Below are 21,204 nucleotides of genomic sequence, written 5' to 3' on the forward strand. Positions count from 1 at the left end.
CGGTGGTCAAGAGCAAGGCCTGGCTGTATCACGGCATGGTTGGAGCAAAATCACTGCTGCTGGGTGCTTGGCCCCTGTGAGACGAGGAACTGGACACCGAAAGCCCTACCCCAGCTACTCCAGAAGAACTGGATGCCTCTGCATTTGTGATTGCCACAAAAGGCTACATTCCCTCACTCAAGGACATCCCTGTTGCTCACATTTGTCTCCTATTCTTATGAACGTGCAAATGCTTCACTGGACCTGGGTCACATGTTGAACCAGGCTATAAGGGAGATTGGGAAATGTGTTCCTGACTTTTCAGGGAGGCAAACTACAGAGGAGTTGGAGTGGGTGCTGAGGGAGCCCCTTACACCATTAGCCACAACTGGTATCTCTGCACCAGTCTCCTAACCTGAACAATATAAGGCAAGTGTTAGGATTCTCTTTAACAGATGCAGCTCAGAGGTCAAATAACTTATCCCAGGTCAGTGGTGGGACACATATTTGAAGCTGGGTCTTCTTGCTGATTCCATAGCCAGGCTCTTTCTGCTCATCATGCTATCACTCAAGACTTGCTTCTGTCCTGACCTCTCCTAGAAAGACTGTCTCATCCTTCCCAGACCGCAGGCTGGGTTAGATGCTCTTCTGCTGGGCTTCCCCAATGCCCTGGGGAGATCTGTGTAACCTATACTAGACTGCATCCTCATTTTTAGTTAGACAGATGTTTACCTCAACTTGGCCCACCAAACACACCCTGCATGCTTTTCTATTAATTATTAAAAGTTTTGCACATGCACAAAGCAGAAAGAATAGTGCGATAAGGCCCTGTAACAGCACCCAGTTGGGACAACAATCTGCATTTGCCGTTCAGTGTTCCAAGCATTCTTTATTCTGGTTGGCCCAGCCTCCTGTGCTGGGCTTTGCTCAATCCTCGTCCTCTGTTCTGCGAACCTCATCCCCTGATTCAGACAATGTCCCAAGCTGACAATTTCATGTCTACACAAACTCTTCCCACCCAGACTTTCTCCCAAGTACCTGAAATAAGCTCTACTTTGACTGTGGCTCCATCTTCCCAAACTCATTTTTCTCACTTATTTAATAAAATAGAACAACAGGACCAGGTGATCCCTTTCTGCAACAAAATGCTAGAATGGATTCTGAAACTTTCCCTTTTTTGGCTTTAGATTTGGCTCTGGCTCAAGAATACTGCTGGTTACAAAAATTCTTTTAATTGGATTCTTGGGTAACAGGATTTCTTCTTTTATGAGTAACACCTCTCCTCTGGACCCCCTATGTCAGGAGCATCTACCAACAGCATGAAGCATCAAGCCACACACCCTCTGCCCATCCCACTCTCATTTGCTTCCATATTCCTTCCCCACTAGAGACACCTGTGCAATTGTTTCCTAACACCCTGCCACCTGCTCAAGTCTTGCAAAACTAAATTCCCCTTTGAGAGTTCTTTTTTTTTTCTGTCTGCTTTTTCCCCCCAAATCCCCCCAGCACGTAGTTGTATATCCTAGTTGTGGGTCCTTCTAGTTGTGGCAAGGGGGATGCCACCTCAGCATAGCTGATGAGAGGTGCCATGTCCGTTCCCAGGATCCGAATCAGCGAAACCCTGGGCTGCCGCAGCGGAATACGCGAACTTAACCACTCGGCCATGGGGCCAGCCCCTCCTTTGGGAGTTCTGACAATAGGTAGTAAGGATGCACAATGTGATACTTCTCTGTAACCTGGACTCAAAAAGGGGGGCTTTGTTAGGAAAATTTTGTCACTTCAGACTAATGAATCCACTTTACAGCAAAGGATATCGGCAGGGAGCCCATGAGCTGGGGTCATGAGTCCCACACCATCAGGGCAATGAGACAGGTTTGAATGCACAGCTGAGGTACCAGATTGGAGACAATACCTGTGAGGATGCGTGCCATTCTCCGGGATATAGTATACTCCCTAAATCAATGACTGTTATACGGCACCATGTCCCGATAGTTAGGCCTCAAGGAATAGACGTACAAGTGGCCTTACTTACTGTAACCTCCAGTGACCCACTGGGAAATTTGTGCTTCTAGACTCCAGTTGCCCACAGCAGCATTCACTCCTCATCTCACCATTTCCTGGTCTCCTCCCTCCCGTGTGTCATTTCCCAGTGTCTCACCATGCTCCTGAGATTACCTCCCACATAAACTCCTTGACCTGAATCTTTGTCTCAAGGTGTGCTTTGGGGAGACAAAAGCTAAGGTGTGGGGGTGATACTCGTATTCACCTCACGGGTTTGTTAGGAGGAACAAATGAGAGAATGTACCGAACACCACATCTGTCTTAGAGTAAGCGCTTAGTAAATGCCAGCTATCATCATTGTCATCATCATCATCGCCATTGCCATCATTGTCATTGTCATCATCAGTCTCTTGCAAGAGAGCTGAGACTGGCCTTGTTCGAATCATAAGAGAGGCGACATTGCCATATTAGGTTTACTCCTTCTTCCTCTTCCCTCACACACTTACTCGGTACAACACTTAAAGTGTCGATAAGTAAGGCATAAATTAATGATAACAGTAATAGCTATCATTTATTGAGTGCCTACTCTGCACCTAAGTACTGTGCTAGTTACTTTGTACACATTATTGTAGCACAATGTTGTCTCAATGACATTACCAGGTTACAATAATCAGGGGCATAATTATGATCCTAAATAATAAGAGGTACACATCTTGAACTTTTACGATAAACTGGAGAGTCTTTCAGTTGCCGTACGCGTATGCAGTAACGTAGTATCTTCCCGTTTTACAGGTGAAGAAATAGGTTCAGAGAAGGAAAGGGACTTGCCCATGGCCACACAGCCTGGACAAGGTGAAGTCTAGATCAGAACACAGACCTGGCTGCGTCTAGAGAGCTTGCTCTTTCCACTAGACCAGAGTCTTGTCATCTTCGCTGGCATTCCTCTAGCTGGAACTGTGTATCTAGGGGATTTACACTTTTTGGGGTAATAAAACATTATCTTTCAGAGGAAATGGAAAGAAAACGACCACTCAGCCCAAATATGCAAAGTTCACAGGAAATCTAACCCTGAGACAATAATTTTAAGGAACAAGAGGACATGAGTCACAATCCAAAATAGCACAAATGAAGCACGGGATTCTGCTTATGCCAAACAGATGCAGAAAATTAGTGCCAACTGTAATAGATATGGGAGGGAGAAGTTCTGCTGCGAGTTGGGATGTCTGGAGAAAAATGGACATCCTAGACATATTAAAATGACTCTTTTCTGATGAGTGCCTAAAAGGCAGAGAAGTATGTATGTATTTAATACATTTTTATCATGTTCTACCCTTAGAAAAGGTATACTTAATACTTTATGCCAATGTTGGACTCATTCTTAGAAATTAAAATTTGACCTTTTCTTATTTCCTATGTTATTATATTACAAAACAATCCACTGAAGTCATCCAAGTTGAGGTTATATATTATCCCAAAACATTCTTACCATCTGCAATTATTGGAAGACACTGGAGTCATTTGACCAGCTCTTTGAGCTATAAAATACTGAATTTGATGGATTCTCCCTTCCCATTATTATTTGCAATTATTATAATACCCAATATTTTCCAGGGACTTGTTATTTGCCAGGAACTGAGCTAAGAACTTTACATTATTTCATTTAGTTTCTATAACAACCTTAAGAGGAAAGCACTATTATTATCTTCATCTTACAGAAAAGGGAACTATGGGTTAGAGAGGTTAAAATCTTGCAGTATAGCACTCAGCTACTAGGTGGGGGTTTGAGATTTGAATCCATGATTAATCTGTATATCTTAGTTTGAAAGGATTATATACCCAGTCAGTGCCCTTTCCAAGTGGACCCAAACATTTAAGTTCCAAAGAGGCTGGATAAAAGTGATCCAATGTGTTACTGAGTTCTGAACATGAAGATGAAAGGCCCTTCTAAAAGTGACATCTTACTAAGCTGCTCCAAGAATTGACTTCTCTAGGGGTCACACAGAGACCCCCTCTTCATCACTGTGACCTACAGATGAGTTGCTTCCCCGGCAGACTGTGAAATCCGTCACAAGGAGTCAAAACAACAGATCAAGAACGTATGCCTTTCCAAACCAGAGTCAAGATTCACTCTCACAGTGTGGGCTGGCAAATAACCCTTCAGTGACCCTGGGCTGGACTGATGATCAAAGGTAATTCTGGACTTGGTAGGAACCAAGAAATTGACTCTATGAAACACTGTGATCTCCTTAGTCCGTCTGACATACGAAACTAAAAGCTGTTTCTAGTTCTATTGTTGAAAACTGAAATGATGTCTTGAAGAAGTGGAGGCACAAGGTACATAATGGATATGTCTTCATAATCAAGAATCTCGATTCAGCCTGATCCTATGGCACCAACTCTGAACTTCATACTTGGCAATTTACCTTTCTGGAGCCTGCTCCCCATCTTTAGTCAGCCTACCAGTAGCCCTGGGTTCTTCCCGCTGGAGAACCTCCAATGATTTTTTGGAATCAGCAGACAGGTAAATCAACATCCTCCAAGACAAAACTTACACCCTCCGCCCCCCCCCGCCATGGCAGCCACTTACTGCAGAGGACAGGTCCCACAAAAACAGCTACCCATTAAAATAATACCAGAGATGTCTGTTTAGTTTAAAAACAACAACAAAAGCTGTCTCAAGAGTTGTGTGGCCTTTGAGGGATGTTTGTTCTCAAGAAAGCAGCATATTGCCACCCACAGCAAGTGACAAGATAATGTAGCCTACCCACCTGGAGAGCAAGTTTGTCTGCCTCTCAACCCAATGACTGGCAACATAGTTCTTCATCCTTAGCAATCATTGTAATACACCCATGGGGTGATCAGATTTGCTGCCCATTCAGCAACTAGAGAAACTAAAAAAGACACTCAAGTTACTCATTATGGTTGACCTTACAAGACAGAAGTTGAAATCCAGCAAAGGATTTCTAACATTGAATCTGTTCCATTAGCCAAGAGGCTAAGATTCATACACACCAGATCTGATGCTGATGCTCCAAATTATTCAAGCATGACCCCAGAGTAATATCACGTGTTCCCACAGATGTTGCTCTTGCGCTCTCAGGCAGAGGTGGCGTAGCTCTTGTCCAGGGCTGCCTGGTGGTCCAGGATCTTAAGCGAATGGATTTCTCTTCTAACACCCCAGAATCTGTCCACTTCACAGTGCTGTAAAAAGCACCATGGTTCTGTAGTTGAGAATAAATTGTCCAAGGGGTGTTCTAATCACCTCTTTGTCTAAAGCAAATAGGTTCCGCCCAGAGTGTTCTTCCACAATCTAGATTTACACTCCTTGCTTTGAGGAGAAAACCACCTCGGATAATATAAGGTATTTAGGGTCTCCGTTGTCCTACCCTTGGCCGTGAGGAATGCTAATAAAGATCCTTGTACCATAATCCCAGTTGCAAGAGTCAAAGTCTTTGGAGGGACCCCCAAGCATGTAAGAAGGTGGTTGTGGAAATCTAGGGAGTGTTTTGTCCCCTCACCCTTTTTCCTTTTTAAATGGTTGATTAATAACTTGATCTCATTCACGGATTTGCCGCTGCCCATGAAACAAGAAAGGGAAAACAAGCATTCCTTTACATAGGCACAATATGGTTTTTAAGAACTATGGGTCTCAAACAGGAAGGACTTAAACTAACAGATGATAGTATTTGCCAGAAATAAGGCTGCTGATTAGCCAGGCACTATTCAAGTTACATTCCTTGGTTGGTTGCTTTCTCTAAGCGCTATCTTGGTGTCTTGCTAAATCATCAAAAACACCTGGACCACATCAGCTTCATTCTGACAGAAATACCTCCTCTGAGTTATGATCTAGTGTGAGGTCTTGGGTCATAGGGGGAATTTTTCTGCAACTGTTAAAAAAGTAAAACTGTGTTGATGACATTTTCACTGTCCTTTATTCAAGAATCTATGTTGTGAATTCCTCTTAGGATGTAGGCACATAAAACCATGCGACACTCACAAATTAGTTTATAATAAAACTCAACATGTTTCTCTTAGTTTTTAGACAGATGAGAAGAAAATGGAATCAGCAACTATTCTTCCTAAAACAATTATTTGCCCATTTTGAATGATTTCCCATTTTTCCTCTTATTTTTATTTAACTGCCTTGTGTATATTTTAAAGTATATGTTTCTACAGCATATTTGTATATTTTTATTATGCCTCTACAAATCCTGTCTATGGGATCATTTATCCATGAATGATAAATAAATACATATTTTGTTACCATAGATTGCCCAGCATAAAAATTCCAGGGGTGGTAGAAACAGACTATCCATAAGGTCTCTGCCAGAGTCCAGCTCTTCCGCTGACATCAGATAAGCTTGTGGAGGCAGTCAGGATGTTATGCATCCTAGCCTCTCCAACATCCTTCTGGTTAACTGTTGCTGTATAACAAATCACCTCAAAATAATGGTTTAAAAACAATAACAATCATCTATTTTGCTCATGAGTCTGGGTGTTGCTAACCAACTTGGAGTGATTTTTCCCCAAGGGACACTTGTAAATGTCTGGAGACATTTTTAGCTGTCACAGCTGGGAAGGTCCTACCGGCGTCTAATGAGTAGAAGCCAAGGATGCTGCTAAATATGCTATAATACACAAGACAGCCCCCACAACGAGGAACTATCCAGTCCAAGATTGAGAACCCCAGAGCCAGGCAGTTCTCAAGTGAAGTCTCTCATGCAGCTGCAATGAGTTGATGATGGAGCTGGGGTCATCTTGAGGGCTTCTTTGTTCACATGGCTGATGCCTGGACTTGGAAGACTCAAATCATTGAGGACTGAACAGCTGGGGCTCCTCAGCCATCTCTTTCTCTACGTAGTTATTCCGTATAGTCTCTCCATAGGGCAGCCTTAGGGTATCCGAGCTTCTTACCTTGTGGCTGAAGGCTCCCAGAGTGAGTGCCCTCAGAGACTGGTGGAAGCTGGGAGGTCTTTCTGACCCAGATTTATAAGACCTCAGTGTCACTTCTTTAGTAACAAAATAACAAGGATTTCCTCCCCCTTAGTGTCAACAGAGAAGAAGGGGAAAACCTGAACTTCTATCCCCACCTGGTAGAAATGCAGTAGCACCATCAGATCTGTAGAAACTAGCTAAAATATAAGATTTAAATAAGATTCATATTCTTATAACGTAATACCCAAAATGTCCAGGTTTCAATCACTTAAAATCACTTACATCAGAAACTAGGAAGATCTCAAACTGAATGAAAAAAGGCAATCAACAGATGCCAACCGAGGTGACACAGTTGTTAGAATTACATGACAAGGATTATAAATCAGCCATCACAAAAATACTTCAACAAATAGTTATGAAAACACTTGATACAAATGAAAAAATGGAAAGTCTCAGCAAAGAAATAGAAGATACACAGAAAAAAATTCAGAGTTTACAACTAAAAATTACAAAAGCTAAAATAAAAAAACTCAATGAATGGGCTCCACAGAAGAATGGACGGAGATCGGGGGGGAGATGACAGAATCAGTGAACTTGAAGATACCTAATTTGAACAACAGACAGAAAATAGATACAAAAAATGAACAAAACCTCAGAGACATGTAGGATTATAACAAGTCCCAGAAGGAGAGAAAAAGAAAGTGGAAGCTGAAAAAGTATTCAAAGAAACAATGGCTAAAAATTTCCCAAATTTAGCCAAAAAAAAAAAAAGAACCATAAAACTACAATCCAATAAGCTTAGTAAATCCCAAACAGGGTAAACTCAAAGAAATTTACACCAAGATACATCGTAGTCAAAATTTTGAAAACTAAAGACAAAGAAAAAGTCTTGAAAGCAGCCAGAGAGAAATAATGCATTATCGATATGGGAAAAAATAATTGGAACAACAATGGATTTGTCATCAGAAACCATGGAGGTCAGAACAAAGTTGCACATTTTTCAGATGCTGAGAGAAGAGAATTGTCAACCTAGAATTCTATGTCTATAAAAAATATCTTTCAAGACTGAAGGAAAAATCAAGATATTCTCAGATGAAAGAAAACTGAAAGAATTCGTCCCCAGCAGATCTACCCTAAAAGAATGGCTAAAGGAAGTTCTCTGCACACAGAGCAAATTATGAAGCAGGCATCACAGAACGCCAGGAAGTAAGAAAGAACACAATGAGAGGGAATACGTGGTAAATACAATAGAATGTCCTTGTCCTCTTGAGTTTTCTAAATCATGTTTCATGGTTGAAGCAAAAATGTTAACAGTCTCATGTGGTTCTCAATGTATGTAGAGGAAATATTTAAGACATATATTATTAATGAGGGAGGGTAAAGGGATGTAAAAAGTAAGGTTTCTACACTTCACTCAAACTCCTAAAATGTTGACACCAGTAATCTTCAATATGTTATGTATGTGATACCTAGAATAACCACAAAAGAGCTGTACAAAGATACTCAAAAACACTATTAATAAAAACAGAATTCTGAAAATTTTTAAGTAACCCACATGAAGCCAGAGAAAAAAACCCTGAATTTATTGCTCACTACAGTAAGGGACAGTTAAGTTGGTTAGGCACAGTCTCTCTGAACAGAACAGAGTATTTATGTTATATTGGGTTTGGGGCAGCACAGACTTCAAGGATTTGGCAGACTTTCAGAGGCGTAAGGAGTTGACATCATCTGGAGAAACTTGATTACTTGGGTGAGACTCTTGTTGTTTGGTTAACAGTCCTGGTGCGTTTACTAGCGTGAGTCCATCACTGACTTTTAGAAGCAAGGGACCAACACTAACTAGTTAGTTCACTAACCACTGACTGCATGTTCACTGAGGTGAGTTGCCAAGACCTACGTGAACAGGTTTAAAACTGGCCCCGGTAGCTACTTGTCACCATGCCTATAGAAAAATCCATCTTTTACTAAGTTTATAGGAGCATTTTTATTCTCACTGGTATTGTTATTTGAAAGTATGTATTTTAAACCTTATTTCTAATTTTGCAAGTCTTTTTCCCCTAATGAAAGTGTATCTGGCATTATGAAATAGAGTGGGGAATGTTTATGGAAAGAGAGTAAGCTATATCCTTTCTTTTTGCCTACTCATGATTAATTTCCCCCCTCTTCTGATGACAATAGTCATCTCTCCACACACACCCATCCCTCATATCTTTAGAGAATTCTTCCTTCCTTCAACAAATGTAGTCTGATGAGAGTGGGCAATCTCCATCATATAGATGGATATGTGAGCCAGGCCCAGCCAATCATAAAACCATGCTCCCTTGATTACAGTTATTGGTTCAGAATGACCATATGACTCAAGTTAGGCCAATCAAAATCCTTCATCTATTGTAGCACCTATGGTCCTTCATTGCAAGAATATTGTGCTATGACTGCTTCCCCAACAGACTGTGAGCTCCTTGAAGGGAGTGACTGTGTCTGATTCATTGACGTACACCTAGTGGTTTTCATGATGCTGACATCTATTAGGTGCTCAATAAACATTTGTTGAATGTATGAATAAATGCATAAAGGGTAATGGGTCAATAAATGAGTATTCAGCTATTATTTATAAAATCAATGGCAGTTGTAGAAACTCTCAGAAAAAAACTGGGAAAACATCTCCCCAGCCCTTCCTAAGAATCCCCATTCTGTTGCAGCTCCTAGAATGGTGAGTCCATTGTGCAGCCCAAGGAGGGAAGTCCAGGCTGCTGAGCCTGGGGACACCAGCAAGCTGTGTTTTTCTGCACCAGCTCTATAGTTTCTGCAGACATCGTGATTGGTGCTCAAATTGGCCCCATATTTATATCCATCAGTCATTCTGAGCCTGGGGTACAATTGCTCCTCTACTCTTAGGCAAATAAAGGAGTTGTAACATCAGTGACCAGCTGGGTAGACCTCAAGTGTCAGGGAGACTCTGGGACTGACTGCTGTCCATCAACTCTGGTTGTGTCTCAGTCAGGCCAGGAGACAACAGGGACCTGAGATGACGTGTATGTTCCTAGGACCTGATCTCTGCTCAAAACTTAGAATAAGGGTTGAAAGCACTGGGCTAACAGGAGTGAAGCAACTTGGGTCCTGGTCCTGACCTTGCTACTACTTTATCCCGTGACCTTAACAATTCATTTAACTTCTCTAGTCTACAATGTCTTCATCTGAGAAATGTGTGGGCTTTTCTGCTCTAAAGCCCACAACTGAACTGCCTCTAAGTGTCGAGACTGGAACATAGGTGCAGTCTCCAAGACTAGCGCTATGGCCAGGAGACCATCCCATGTCTGAGTATGGTAGAGTTCCTTTCGTCTGGTCTTTTGTCATCCCCACTCAACCTCTTTTAAGGGACTGAGGGACAAGTTGAGTGAAAGCCTCTAATAACTTGGAGCCTGTCCACTTGGAAAACATTAACAAGGTCATTGACCAGTGAGAGATGCTACCTTGGGGTTAACTGGACACCTCAGTGACTGTCTGGCCTCAACAGAAAATGTCTCTGCATTTATGGTGTTTCCTTCAGATCCTTTTGCATGAACTTTTTTGAAGTTGATATACACAATATATATCTTTTTTGTGTTCTTATGAATTTTTCTGAGTGTGATATACACAACAGTCATACTGGCAGTGTAATTATGAAGGATTGGGGCAGTCATTGATGATGTATTTCAATGAATAATGATGATAGATAATAATAGCCTTTGTGTTTTATGATGTTGGCTGAAGATATAATTATGATGAGGAATTAATGATGCTGACAGAAATGTATTTGAAAGTCAGCGAAGAAAAATGAAGTCCTCAGATGTCAACCCCACGCTACAAGTCGTTAAAAATGTTTTTCTTAGGGGATGGTGTTGCGTTAAAAGCCTTGTCATCTTTACTTCTTTCAGATGCATATAAAATATAATCCAAATTTGTTTTTTATTCCTGAATAAATGAGTGGTTTGTTGGAAGAAGAAGTGTAATGTCACAAAAATCTTAGAGCAAAAAGAAGAATTCTCAGGATGAATTAAATCAATTCTTTAATTTTTCAAATGATAAGACTGATGTCCATAATGGATGTTATGTAAGTTACTCAAAATCAGACAGCTAATCTGTGGCCGTCAAGACTAAACATGACTCTCCATGTATGATGTCTCAACATCTATATCTGTCTAGATCTAGAGCTTAACATCTACCCCAATACCCAATATCTGGTAGATCTGTCTAGCCACTGCACCAGTATTTCCCACATTTCAGCAGTTAATGATGCCCAGTCTGTGCCACGTGCACCCACCATCTTACTATTATTTGTTAGTTTTCTTAAATCAACTCATATTTTCATTTAAATTTATTTAAAAGCAACATTTATATCACTAATGTAAATAGAAAACCAGTATTACTTGTCATAAACAGGAGGCAAAAATAATCATTTTATGTCCAATGGCCAGTAGAAGTAGAAATAGAAGTTTACTTTACAAACTTTGCAAAACTCTCCCAGGCTGCCTCGCCTATGATATGAGAGGATATCAAATTTCTTAAAAAAATCAGGACTCATTGGCCAAAGATAAAAGTAATCATCAAGTTAAATGTGCAGCTTTTAGAAAGTTATGATATATTGAAACATTAGAAAAAAATGTTTTCCTTTTTATTGAAACACCTTCCATTTCCAGCTCAGACAATTGTCTGTTGGCTTATACGGGTGATAGCCCTTGAAACCATTTATATTGTGCAACAGGGAAAATAAGTCTTGGGGAGAGGCGATAGTTGTTGCACAAATAGAACCTGAAGTCAGGAAAACATTTCTGGTTAATACAGTCTGGCTCTTCCATTGCTAACTGATATTAGACTAGCTTTAAAGTCTCAGAGCCTCAGAGGTTTCTCACTTTAAAAAATGGAGATAATCCATGCCTTTTAGAGGTATCATGAGGGTTAACGAGGAAAGATGCATATAATAATTAGCCTAGTATGAAGAACACAGTGGACTCTGAATACATTTGACTGTATGGCAAGTTGGTTTTCTTCCCTGTTCTCCCTTTTCTGGAGTCTGATGTCTTTCGAGGTTTTTGAAATGTAATTCGAAAATGGAAAGCAGAGAGAATTTCTTTTAACATTAGAAGGTATAGTTCATTTTTATCCCATTTTTCAGACAAGGAAACTGAACTGTAGGCCCAGTATAAATAATGTGTCTGCTTGCAAGTAGTAAGTGGTAAAACCAAAATACTCTCCCTCTTCAGAGCATAAGCTCCTAATAGTTACACAATTTGTACTACTTAGTGTGGTGGATTAAGAAGACTATAAACACTTTGACACTCACTCCTTCCACCAAGAGGAATGCCTCCTCCTCTTAAACCTGGATTGACTTGGTAATTATCTCATGGAATGTGGAGTTAGTGATGCTGTACCAGTTTCCTGGCCCAGATCTTAAGAGACTGGTAGCTTCAATTTCCTATTTCTTTCTTAGAGCTCTGAGTCTGCATGTAAGAAATCAGACTGTCCTGATGGAGAGACCATGTGGAGAGGCTCAAGACTACATAGAGACAGTGAGTGGCGCAGGTGCAGCCTTCCAGCCACCCGCTCCAAGGCCCCAGACATGTGAGTGAAGCCTTCTTGAACCCTCCAGAGAAAGCCAGCCACCAGTTGAATACCAGCGGGACTCGTTATTCAGATGGAGCTGAATAATCACCTAAGAGAGTCCTGCCCAAATTCCTGACCCACGGATTGTGAGTTGTTTTAAGTCACTACGATTGGGAAGCTTTGTTACCACAGAAACTGGAACACATGTATTATCTCATGTGATTCTCATACAACCATCTGAAATAGGTAGCATTTTCCCATTTTACATAAGAGAAGATCATAGCATATTAAAATAAAGTAACTTCCCCAAGGTTCCTTGTTACTCAATGGCAAAGCCACGTTACAGCTCAGTTTCTGAACTCAGCCCAGGCTTGTCTACCGCTGGATGCTGCCTCCAGGTGCTGAAGAGAAAGCATCTCCAGCCTTGCCATGGCAGCCCTGCCTCCCTGATGGGGTCCAGGGTAACGTGGTACCATGAGGGCTCCAGCAGACTCCAACTTACTCTCTGTCTCATTTCTCATCTTCTTATCAATGCCAATCCTGTCACCTTGAACAAGCCCATCTTTTCCTATACTAGCTGTGTGGTCTTAAGCAAGTTACTGAACATGCTGGAACAAAGAAATACTTTAAAAGTATCAGCTGCTACTATGATTCTGATTGCAACTCAAAATCCTTTTCAGAATCAAACATCATAATAAATCAGGGCCCCCTTAGGAATAAAGAAACCTCCACAGCTACCATAACCACTCAGAATTCTCCAAGCAAATGTAAACATTAGATCCAACCCTGTTTTTAATCAACACGTATAATTTATGATTCATGTATGTTGATGTATGTACATTCACTATGTTGCTTCAGATGCGTGGGACAGTGTGGTGTGTGTCCACCACATCGTATCTATTTATAATGAACCTACTATGTGTCAGGATCTGTGCTAAGCTTTTTACTTGGGTTATCTAATTTAGTCCTCACAAGAGCACCATGAAAAATATTTTTAATGGATTTACATAAGATTTCTTGTAAATTCTCCACTATCTCATAAACTGTTCCAGGTTCCAAAGTCATCCGGCATAAGAGGAAGATGACTCAAAGCTTCTCCTTGGATAGAACAGTTTTAAAACAAAGAATCAGGCGCAGAGACATAAAGAGCCAGAACCAGAAAAGGAAGGAAAACATTCGATTTTTATTCCCATAGTCCCCACAAGGATATTGGAGATTTTTTTTTCTGAAAAGTTAAAAGAAAGCTCTGTTTTAATTCATTTTTTCATTCACTTCCTGAATAAATTTATCAAGCATCTCCTATGCATCAGTGTGTTATTCTGGGTCCTCTGAGAAGCAGGCACCAAGACAGGATTAAATGAGCAAGAAATTTATTAGGGGGAGCATCTGTGGGAGAAAATTGAGAGGGCGCCAGGAAAGGCTGAGAGAGCCCTCAGACCGTGATGCAGGTCTGACTCTGAGGGAACGAGAGAGGGAAGGAAGGAAGCAAGGTTGGGTGGACGCTTCCTAGATTGCCATGCAGTTTAAGGAAAGTTGGGCAAGGCCGTGGGAGAGTCCTCAAGCCAACGTTGCCCATCAGAGGAGTCCTGTATCTCTCAGGAAGGAGCCTGTTTAATATCTCTGCCATGCACAGCCAGTGCCTGGGAGCAGCCCATGGAAAACGTGGCTTTGGCACAAACTCAGGACTGTAGCCCAGCCTGCTCCTAACCTACTAAGCATCCCCAGAAGCCATTCTGGTGAGCAAGCAAAAGTCTGGGCATTCTCACCAATACTCCAAAATCTAGAGAGATAAACACAGAATGAGAGAATTTTTTTTTTCATTTATTCAACCAGGTTTCTGATATATTCTTGGCTGGTTTGTACTCTCGCACTCTCATTTACTAGATATTGAAGAAAAGCGATTCACCATCTTAATCCATTTGTTTTTATGATCGCATCAGCTACTGTATGGGGAATGGATCAAAGGAAGGCAAATCAGAAGCAAAGAGGCCACTTAGGTGCCCAGACTAAAGAGTGGCAATGAAGGCGGAGAGAAGAGAGTTGATTGAAAATTTGGTTTACAGATATAATCAACAGGATCACTGGTAACTAAATGTCTCCACCTTCAAAGATTGCACACTTGGACAGACTGCAGGAGTAGACTGTCAAAGGCCATCACAATTTACAAATCTTAAATGCTATTACTCCCTACCTTCTATCGGAATCCTACCACAGAGACGCCATCTGAAAGGATGCTTTCAACCGCATCCAGTTACATACCATCCTGTTGTGATTGCCACAGACTTGCCCTTCATTGTCATTTTTGTTGGTTAATGTTGTTTTTTTAATTTTCTTTTCCAAGTGAACTCATCTACTAAAAGCAAATGAGAACTCAAAATCACTTTATAAAACCATCTGGATAATAACAGAGCTCAGTAATTTTCAATTAAGCGGAGACAATGTCCCAAAACAGGAAATTCACCTGAAGGTTGGAAAGAAGGTATAAAAAGCACATACCAAACATCATTGTGAGCCTTTCATGTCTAACAGCCAAGATACCCCCACTGAATTTTTCAGTGAGAATCCAGGATTACCTTAATAAATTGCCTTTGATTTCCTTTCTGAGCATAATACCTGCTTTACTTAACGTAAATGAAAGTACATTCTATTAAATTAAGATAGACCTATATACCTAGCTATAGACTTTATTCTTGGAAAAAGGAAGTCTAGGGTGAGTGTGCAAGAGTGTCTGCTGCCTTCCCATGCATACTGACCTTGATGTCACAGCTTTCACATAGGAATCACTAAAATGCCTTCGTGGAAGGGTGTGCAAGTTGGCATCTAGAGAAAAGAGAATGAGCATAAGAGGGAGGGAGAGCAAGACCACTAGATCTGCAGAATTGGGGGAGATTCAGAAAGGAAGGCACATCTAAGGAGGATGCTTAGAGCAGACTGCTGTGTGTGGTGAAAATCCTCTCCTTCATCTCACCTACGAATTTTTAGTAACGTCTACAATGCACGTGGAAGCAGTCTAATGAAGAGTCTGAACTCAGCGAGGATACAAGCAGGAATAGTCTTATTTCTCTCCTTCCACTGCTTCCAGCATGTTCAGATGGATCTTGTTTCTCCACCTTTTGATGACATCCCAGGCAGATCCCGTGACCTTCCAATCTCTTTGGTTTCAGGAACAATCTCCTTTCAGCTGTAAAGACTCTTTTCAGATACTATCAAGTCCTGTTCTACAAAATAAAACTTGGAGCTCGTATCTAATTCCAAGCTCCATCCCTCTCCTTTGTCACCACGATCTGCCTCCACTGCCCACTCCTTCCCCAGTCAAGCCTGACGTTGGCTTGGGGACTTGCACTGGAGATTGAACGTGAACTTTTCCTCCACCTTCTCCCATCTTTTCTGCTCTTTCAAGGTCAGTGCATGGAAAAGATAGATTAGAGGAAAGGGTAAAAGTCCTTTTTTTCTTAGATGGGCACTGATTTATTTCTCCCTTGGCTGACACCAGGTGGCCACTTCCGTGTTGCCCCCATTCAAATGCTGGCTTTTTGTGGGACACGTGTGTGGGTTCTTCAAAGTCACGGTGGGAGCCACTGCCTGGCGTGGGTAAGGTGCTCTCCAGTTGCTTTCTTCAGACCACTTCTGAGGTCCCAGCTCCCATGATTCTTCCCATAATTGAGTCCCTTCTCGAGAAGATTCTTTCTAGATGGCTGTCGCGGACTGTATGTTTGTGTTCTGCCAAAATTCATATGTTGAAACCCTAATCCCCAATAATGGGATTAGTGCCCTTATAAGAAGAGACAGAAAAACACTTGCTTTCTCTCTCTGGTCTCTACCATGTGAGGACACAGCAAGAAGATGGCCATTTGCAAGGCTGACAGAGAGTTGCTACCAGAACTTGACTATGATGGCACTCTGATGCTGGACTTCCCAGCCTTCAGAACTATGAGAAATAAATTTGTTGTTTAAGCCCCCCAGTCTATGGTGTTCTGCTAGAGCAGCCCAAGCTGAGGCAACGGCTTAAGCCTAACCACCTTCTGTGGCAAGGGAAATGTGGGCCAAAGGCTGCCTCTCCCCTCCTGTTTCTCCTCCTGGCCATTGCACACTGTACCATCCACTCTCATACCTCCAGAATTCTCCAGGTTATAATTAAGCTCCATTCTCCATATTCAAGAAGCCCCGAAAATTCCGGTATCAAAGAGTCAAGCCCTCCAAGGACTCTATTCCTCTGCTCCTTGAGGGTAGAGCTGGAAGGGCTGTCATGATTCTGAGCTCAGCCAGAATCCAGTCAGGCAGTGAGATGCCAGCCTCCCCTTCTCGAAGCACCCACCCCTAAACTCTATGAGAGTTTTCTTGGAAGCCTGTCACTGGGATCTGGAGATGAGAATGCCAGAGCACTCCCCAGGAGGCCTAAACTCTCCACATCAATGTACTATTGGGTGAGCTCCCTTCAAAAGTCATATCTTCACTTTATATAGCATGGTTGGAGTGTGGGGTGGCTGGTGATAGTAACAGGATCAACAGATTATCCTAGAAAGTCATAAAGGTATGTCTGCCGGCTCCCTGTCACTCTCTTAAGAACACGGGGGGACTTGTCTGCTCTCCTCAGCTTTGGGGCTTTACAGGAAACTCTGAGAAATTCTCATAAATTAGCAGGTTATGCACACTATTGCATTGGTGTGAATGGGTCATTCATTGTAAATGTAAAGAGATATGGAGGCTGTGTGTCAAGGTTGGCACCAGGTGAGAAGCAAGGCTGCTGAGGTGAGGGGACATGCATAGTGGATACACACATAGGGTAACTTTATAACTAGTTTCTGAGCGTCCCTGCGTTGAGTGGGCAAAAGCACATCAGAGACACATAATGAGGGCATTTCCAATCAGTCAGCAAATATTAACAAGAACCATCAGTGCACCAGGCACTATGAGAGGTGCTGGAGTTGTAGAAACGAACAGGACCCAAAGGCAGTGGAAGGGGACGGGTCTCATTTGCAAAACATCCTTCAGGCACCTAAAGGGTAAATGAAGGCAATCAAAATCCACAATCGCACTCCTTCCTAAATAGATTTGTAACTGCATTCATTGGAAGCAGATTGCAACATCAATAACTACAGTCTAATGAACTGACTTGCTAGTGAATTTTCATGGGGAACTTTGCAGTTTTTCCACTAAACCATGAATCATAGTTATTTGAAGATCAATTTCGCCCCCACCCGGAATTCACAGGAAGAAGTGCATTCATTGAAGAGGATCAATTACTCCCGCTAACTTCCCAGCACAGGTCTGGAGAAAGCTCCCAGCATCATACATCATTGCCCCTGAACTGTTGCTAATTTCTCAGAGTGTTTTAAAAACTCGCATAAATGGTGATCTTTAAAGATGCATTAAATTAGAGGGAAAAAATGAATAATATCCTGGAGTTAGCAGTCCATCAATTCAATCACTGGGCATTTCCTTTTGTTTGTTAACTCTTCAATCACCCTGACTCATACTACCCAATTCCCACACATAATGACTAGGTTCCGTTTGCTTGCACAAGAAAATGTTTCATTTCTATTTTTTTCTGGGTGTGGTTCCCATATATTAAAATCCTACTGGGCACCAGGAACTTTGTACAGATTATCTCTTACAACAACCGTAGAAAATAGATAATGTTATGCCCATTTAACAGATGAATAAATGAGGCTCAGAGACATTAAATAATTTGCCTACCCTCATGCAATTAGCAAGTGTGGACAGAGAATTTCAAACTAGGTTTCTCTAACTCAGAGCCTAGACTCCCCCCTAGACCATCTCTCTAAAGAAGATTAAAGAAAAATATTGAGAAACGTAGCCAAGAAGTGGGAAGAAAAGCTCACACACCTCTACTAAATAGGGCAGGAGCAGCTCTACCCCACCTTGGATATGCTGTGTGCCAAATACTTGGGAGTTCTCTAAAAAGCCCCAAGACGGATAGTATATTTATGAATTTTCTCTATCTTAGTGGCATTGCCCCAAAATGAGAATATCCACAGCTTTCAATCCTGCCACATTTATAAGTTTACAAAATCAGTGACTCTTAGAGTAAGGTCTGTGTGTCATCTGGTCCCACAGTTCCTTCCCAGCCTCTCCCATCTCCTCCCACGGGTCCTCCAGCCCCTGCTCCTGCACAGCTGGAGATGAGAACCCCCTGACTCCCCAGGCAGCCCCGTCCATCTTTGCACAGTCCTGAGACAAAACGCTCCCTTATTCTGAGCACGAATCGCATGCCTTGTGGCTTCCATTCATGGGTCTGCCTTTTGGGACTCAGAATAATTTTAATCCATCTTTTACATGACAGCCCATCTCATATTTGAACACATCTCTCATATTCCCAATTGAAACATCTAAGCCTCCCCTGGCTTTTTAAGATACAAATATAACGCGATTTTAAATCCCTCCAGTCTCCGCTTTTACCCCTTGGTCCCAGCCTGGCCGATTGCAGTAGCTTCTCGATTGGTCTTCTTGCTTCGTTCTTAAACTCCTGTAGTCCAAACAAGTCCCACTCAGAGGCTGGAATGGCTCTTTAAAATGTAAAAATGGTCATGTCTCTCTTGCACTCAAAACCCTCCAATCACTGCACATTTAGAACAAAACTCAGACTCCTCGCCCCACTGTATTAGAAGTTCACTCTGGTTCTCAGAGTGTGATGGGCAGCTGGCCTGGAACAATAAAACTTCAGCGTTGCTCGACAGTTTTGCAGCTGCTCTGTATTTTATTCACATTTAGGTAAATACTTGTGTGGACTGTGTTCAGAGCAGATTCAAGGGTAAGTTTGGTTTGCACGATTCGAAACGCAAGCAGGTCCAAGAGGGAAAAACCTTCACCTCTGCCTCTGACTTTGGGAATGTTCTAGAAACTTTTCAATCTGTTATAGACCTCAGCACTTCTGACATAAAGTCTAGCTTTTCCAGTATTGTGAACATCTAAAATGTAGCAAGTTTATTTTTAATCCTCTCATCAAAGAAGAACATTGCCCAGTCATTCTAAATAAACCCCAAATAATATAACTGCAAATATGAGTACAGTATGTTTTATGCTACAGTATCTAAACCAGGAGTTCTCAATCTAGAATCCACGGACCCCTGCAATTATATATGAAATTCCTTGTGTGTATGTCTATGTGTGTGTGAGAGAGAGAAAGAGGGAGGAGGAGGCAGGAGAGAGAGAACACACTGCATACAACACACCGTGATAACCTGCACTACCCCATTCTAGCACTTTCTACTTGGATTGTAGCAGTGTGTTTACAAGTCTGCCTTCCCACATAGACTGTAGAGTTCACTTCTGCATTCTTGTCCTTGGTTCTACCCCTATGGTCTGTCATAGTGTCTAGAACAAGCTTGGTGCTTAGCAAATATTGGTTTTAAAACATCATAAATTAATGAAAGGGTACTCTGACTCCCCTTTATGGAAACCTCTTCGTGAACCACTGGAGCCGAATAGGAAGATCAGACGTGTTCACATTAACCACTCATCCATTCATTGATCCACCACAACAATTTCCTGAGCTTTTACTGAAAGCTAGCACCATAATGAGCACAGGAAGTAAATGGAGAGTATGCAAGCAGGACTGCCTGCCCTCATGGAGTTTTCAGTCCAGTGTTCGTGACATGCATTAAAGCAATAATCATAGAAATATGCAATCACAAACTGTGATAAATGCTATGAAGGAAAAGTGCAGGAGAATCTAATTCAATGACAGAGTTCAAAGCCATCCTGGGGAGACTGATGCTTCAGCTGAGAGCTAAAGGATGGAAAGTGATTAACTAGTGAGGAGTCTCTGCCAGTCCCAGCACTGATGGCCTCTGTGCTTCTCACAGGGTAGATTTCCTGGGAGACTTCTTGAGGGATGGGTATCTGCTGTAGTACTTCGTCTCCAAAGATGGTGCCATCAATTCCTTCCTTCTTGGTACCCACATGCCATTCCATTTCCTTGAATTTGAGTTGGCCTTTAACTGCTTTGACCAATAGAATTGGCAGAAGTGATGTGATGCCAAGGCTGCTTCCTTTTTCTTGGCAGCCTGAGCAACCCAGTAGGAAGTCCAGGCTGCTTAGCTGGAGAGAGAGGCCATGTGGAAGAGCACGAAGGCATCAGATCTGTGAGGAAGGAGGCCATCTTGGATGTCCAGCTCATTTGAGCCTCCTGATGACTCCAGTGCCAGCAGCTACTTAACCGCAATTGCATGAGAGATCCCAAGCAAGAATTGCCAAGCTGAGCCCCGTCAACTCATAAAACCATGACAGATAAAAACAAATTATTTTAAGCCAATGAGTTTTGGAGTAGTTAATTACCCAGCAATAGATAATCAGAATACCTTCCAATGACCATGTTAAGACTGATTTGGGGGCTTAACCTAAGAGCACTAGGTTTACATCAGCTGACATCACCTCCTGAGAACAGTAGGTAGTCAGGTGTTCTGACTTGGAGGACAGGAAAGAAGAGTTTGGTCCTCCCAATGGAGACAATCCTTACCTGCCCACATGTTAAGTCCTCCCTTGTTCTGGGCTGGAGGCGAAGCGGCCTCGAATGTCCCTGACAAGGTCCTATCCTAACCTTCGACCTGAGCATCTGTGAGAGACTCCTCCAGTTTCTTCTAGTTAAATACACTTCTACAGTTTCCCTCGATGGAAGTCCAGCTCTAAGGCAGACAAACGTGGTGTTTCTCTTTTTAACAGTGGGTGATTTCATTGCCAATTTCCTCT

General features: G+C 42.0%; 1 protein-coding gene across 3 annotated transcripts in view; it reads left to right on the top strand.

The window, feature by feature from the left end:
- GPR65 (G protein-coupled receptor 65) overlaps positions 1–21,204 on the top strand; it is a 101,745-nt gene that overhangs the window by 42,835 nt on the left and 37,706 nt on the right. The window contains exon 3 of one of the 3 annotated variants that reach the window (XM_070593698.1): positions 12,383–12,513. The exons of the other annotated variants lie outside the window; for them this stretch is intronic. Coding sequence (XP_070449799.1) covers positions 12,431–12,513 — 83 coding nt within the window. The 5' untranslated portion in view covers positions 12,383–12,430. The remainder of the gene's footprint in view (positions 1–12,382; positions 12,514–21,204) is intronic. 3 annotated transcript variants of the gene reach the window in all.

This window comes from Equus przewalskii, chromosome 25, assembly GCF_037783145.1.
Source record: "Equus przewalskii isolate Varuska chromosome 25, EquPr2, whole genome shotgun sequence".
Classification (NCBI taxonomy): Eukaryota; Metazoa; Chordata; class Mammalia; order Perissodactyla; family Equidae; genus Equus; species Equus przewalskii.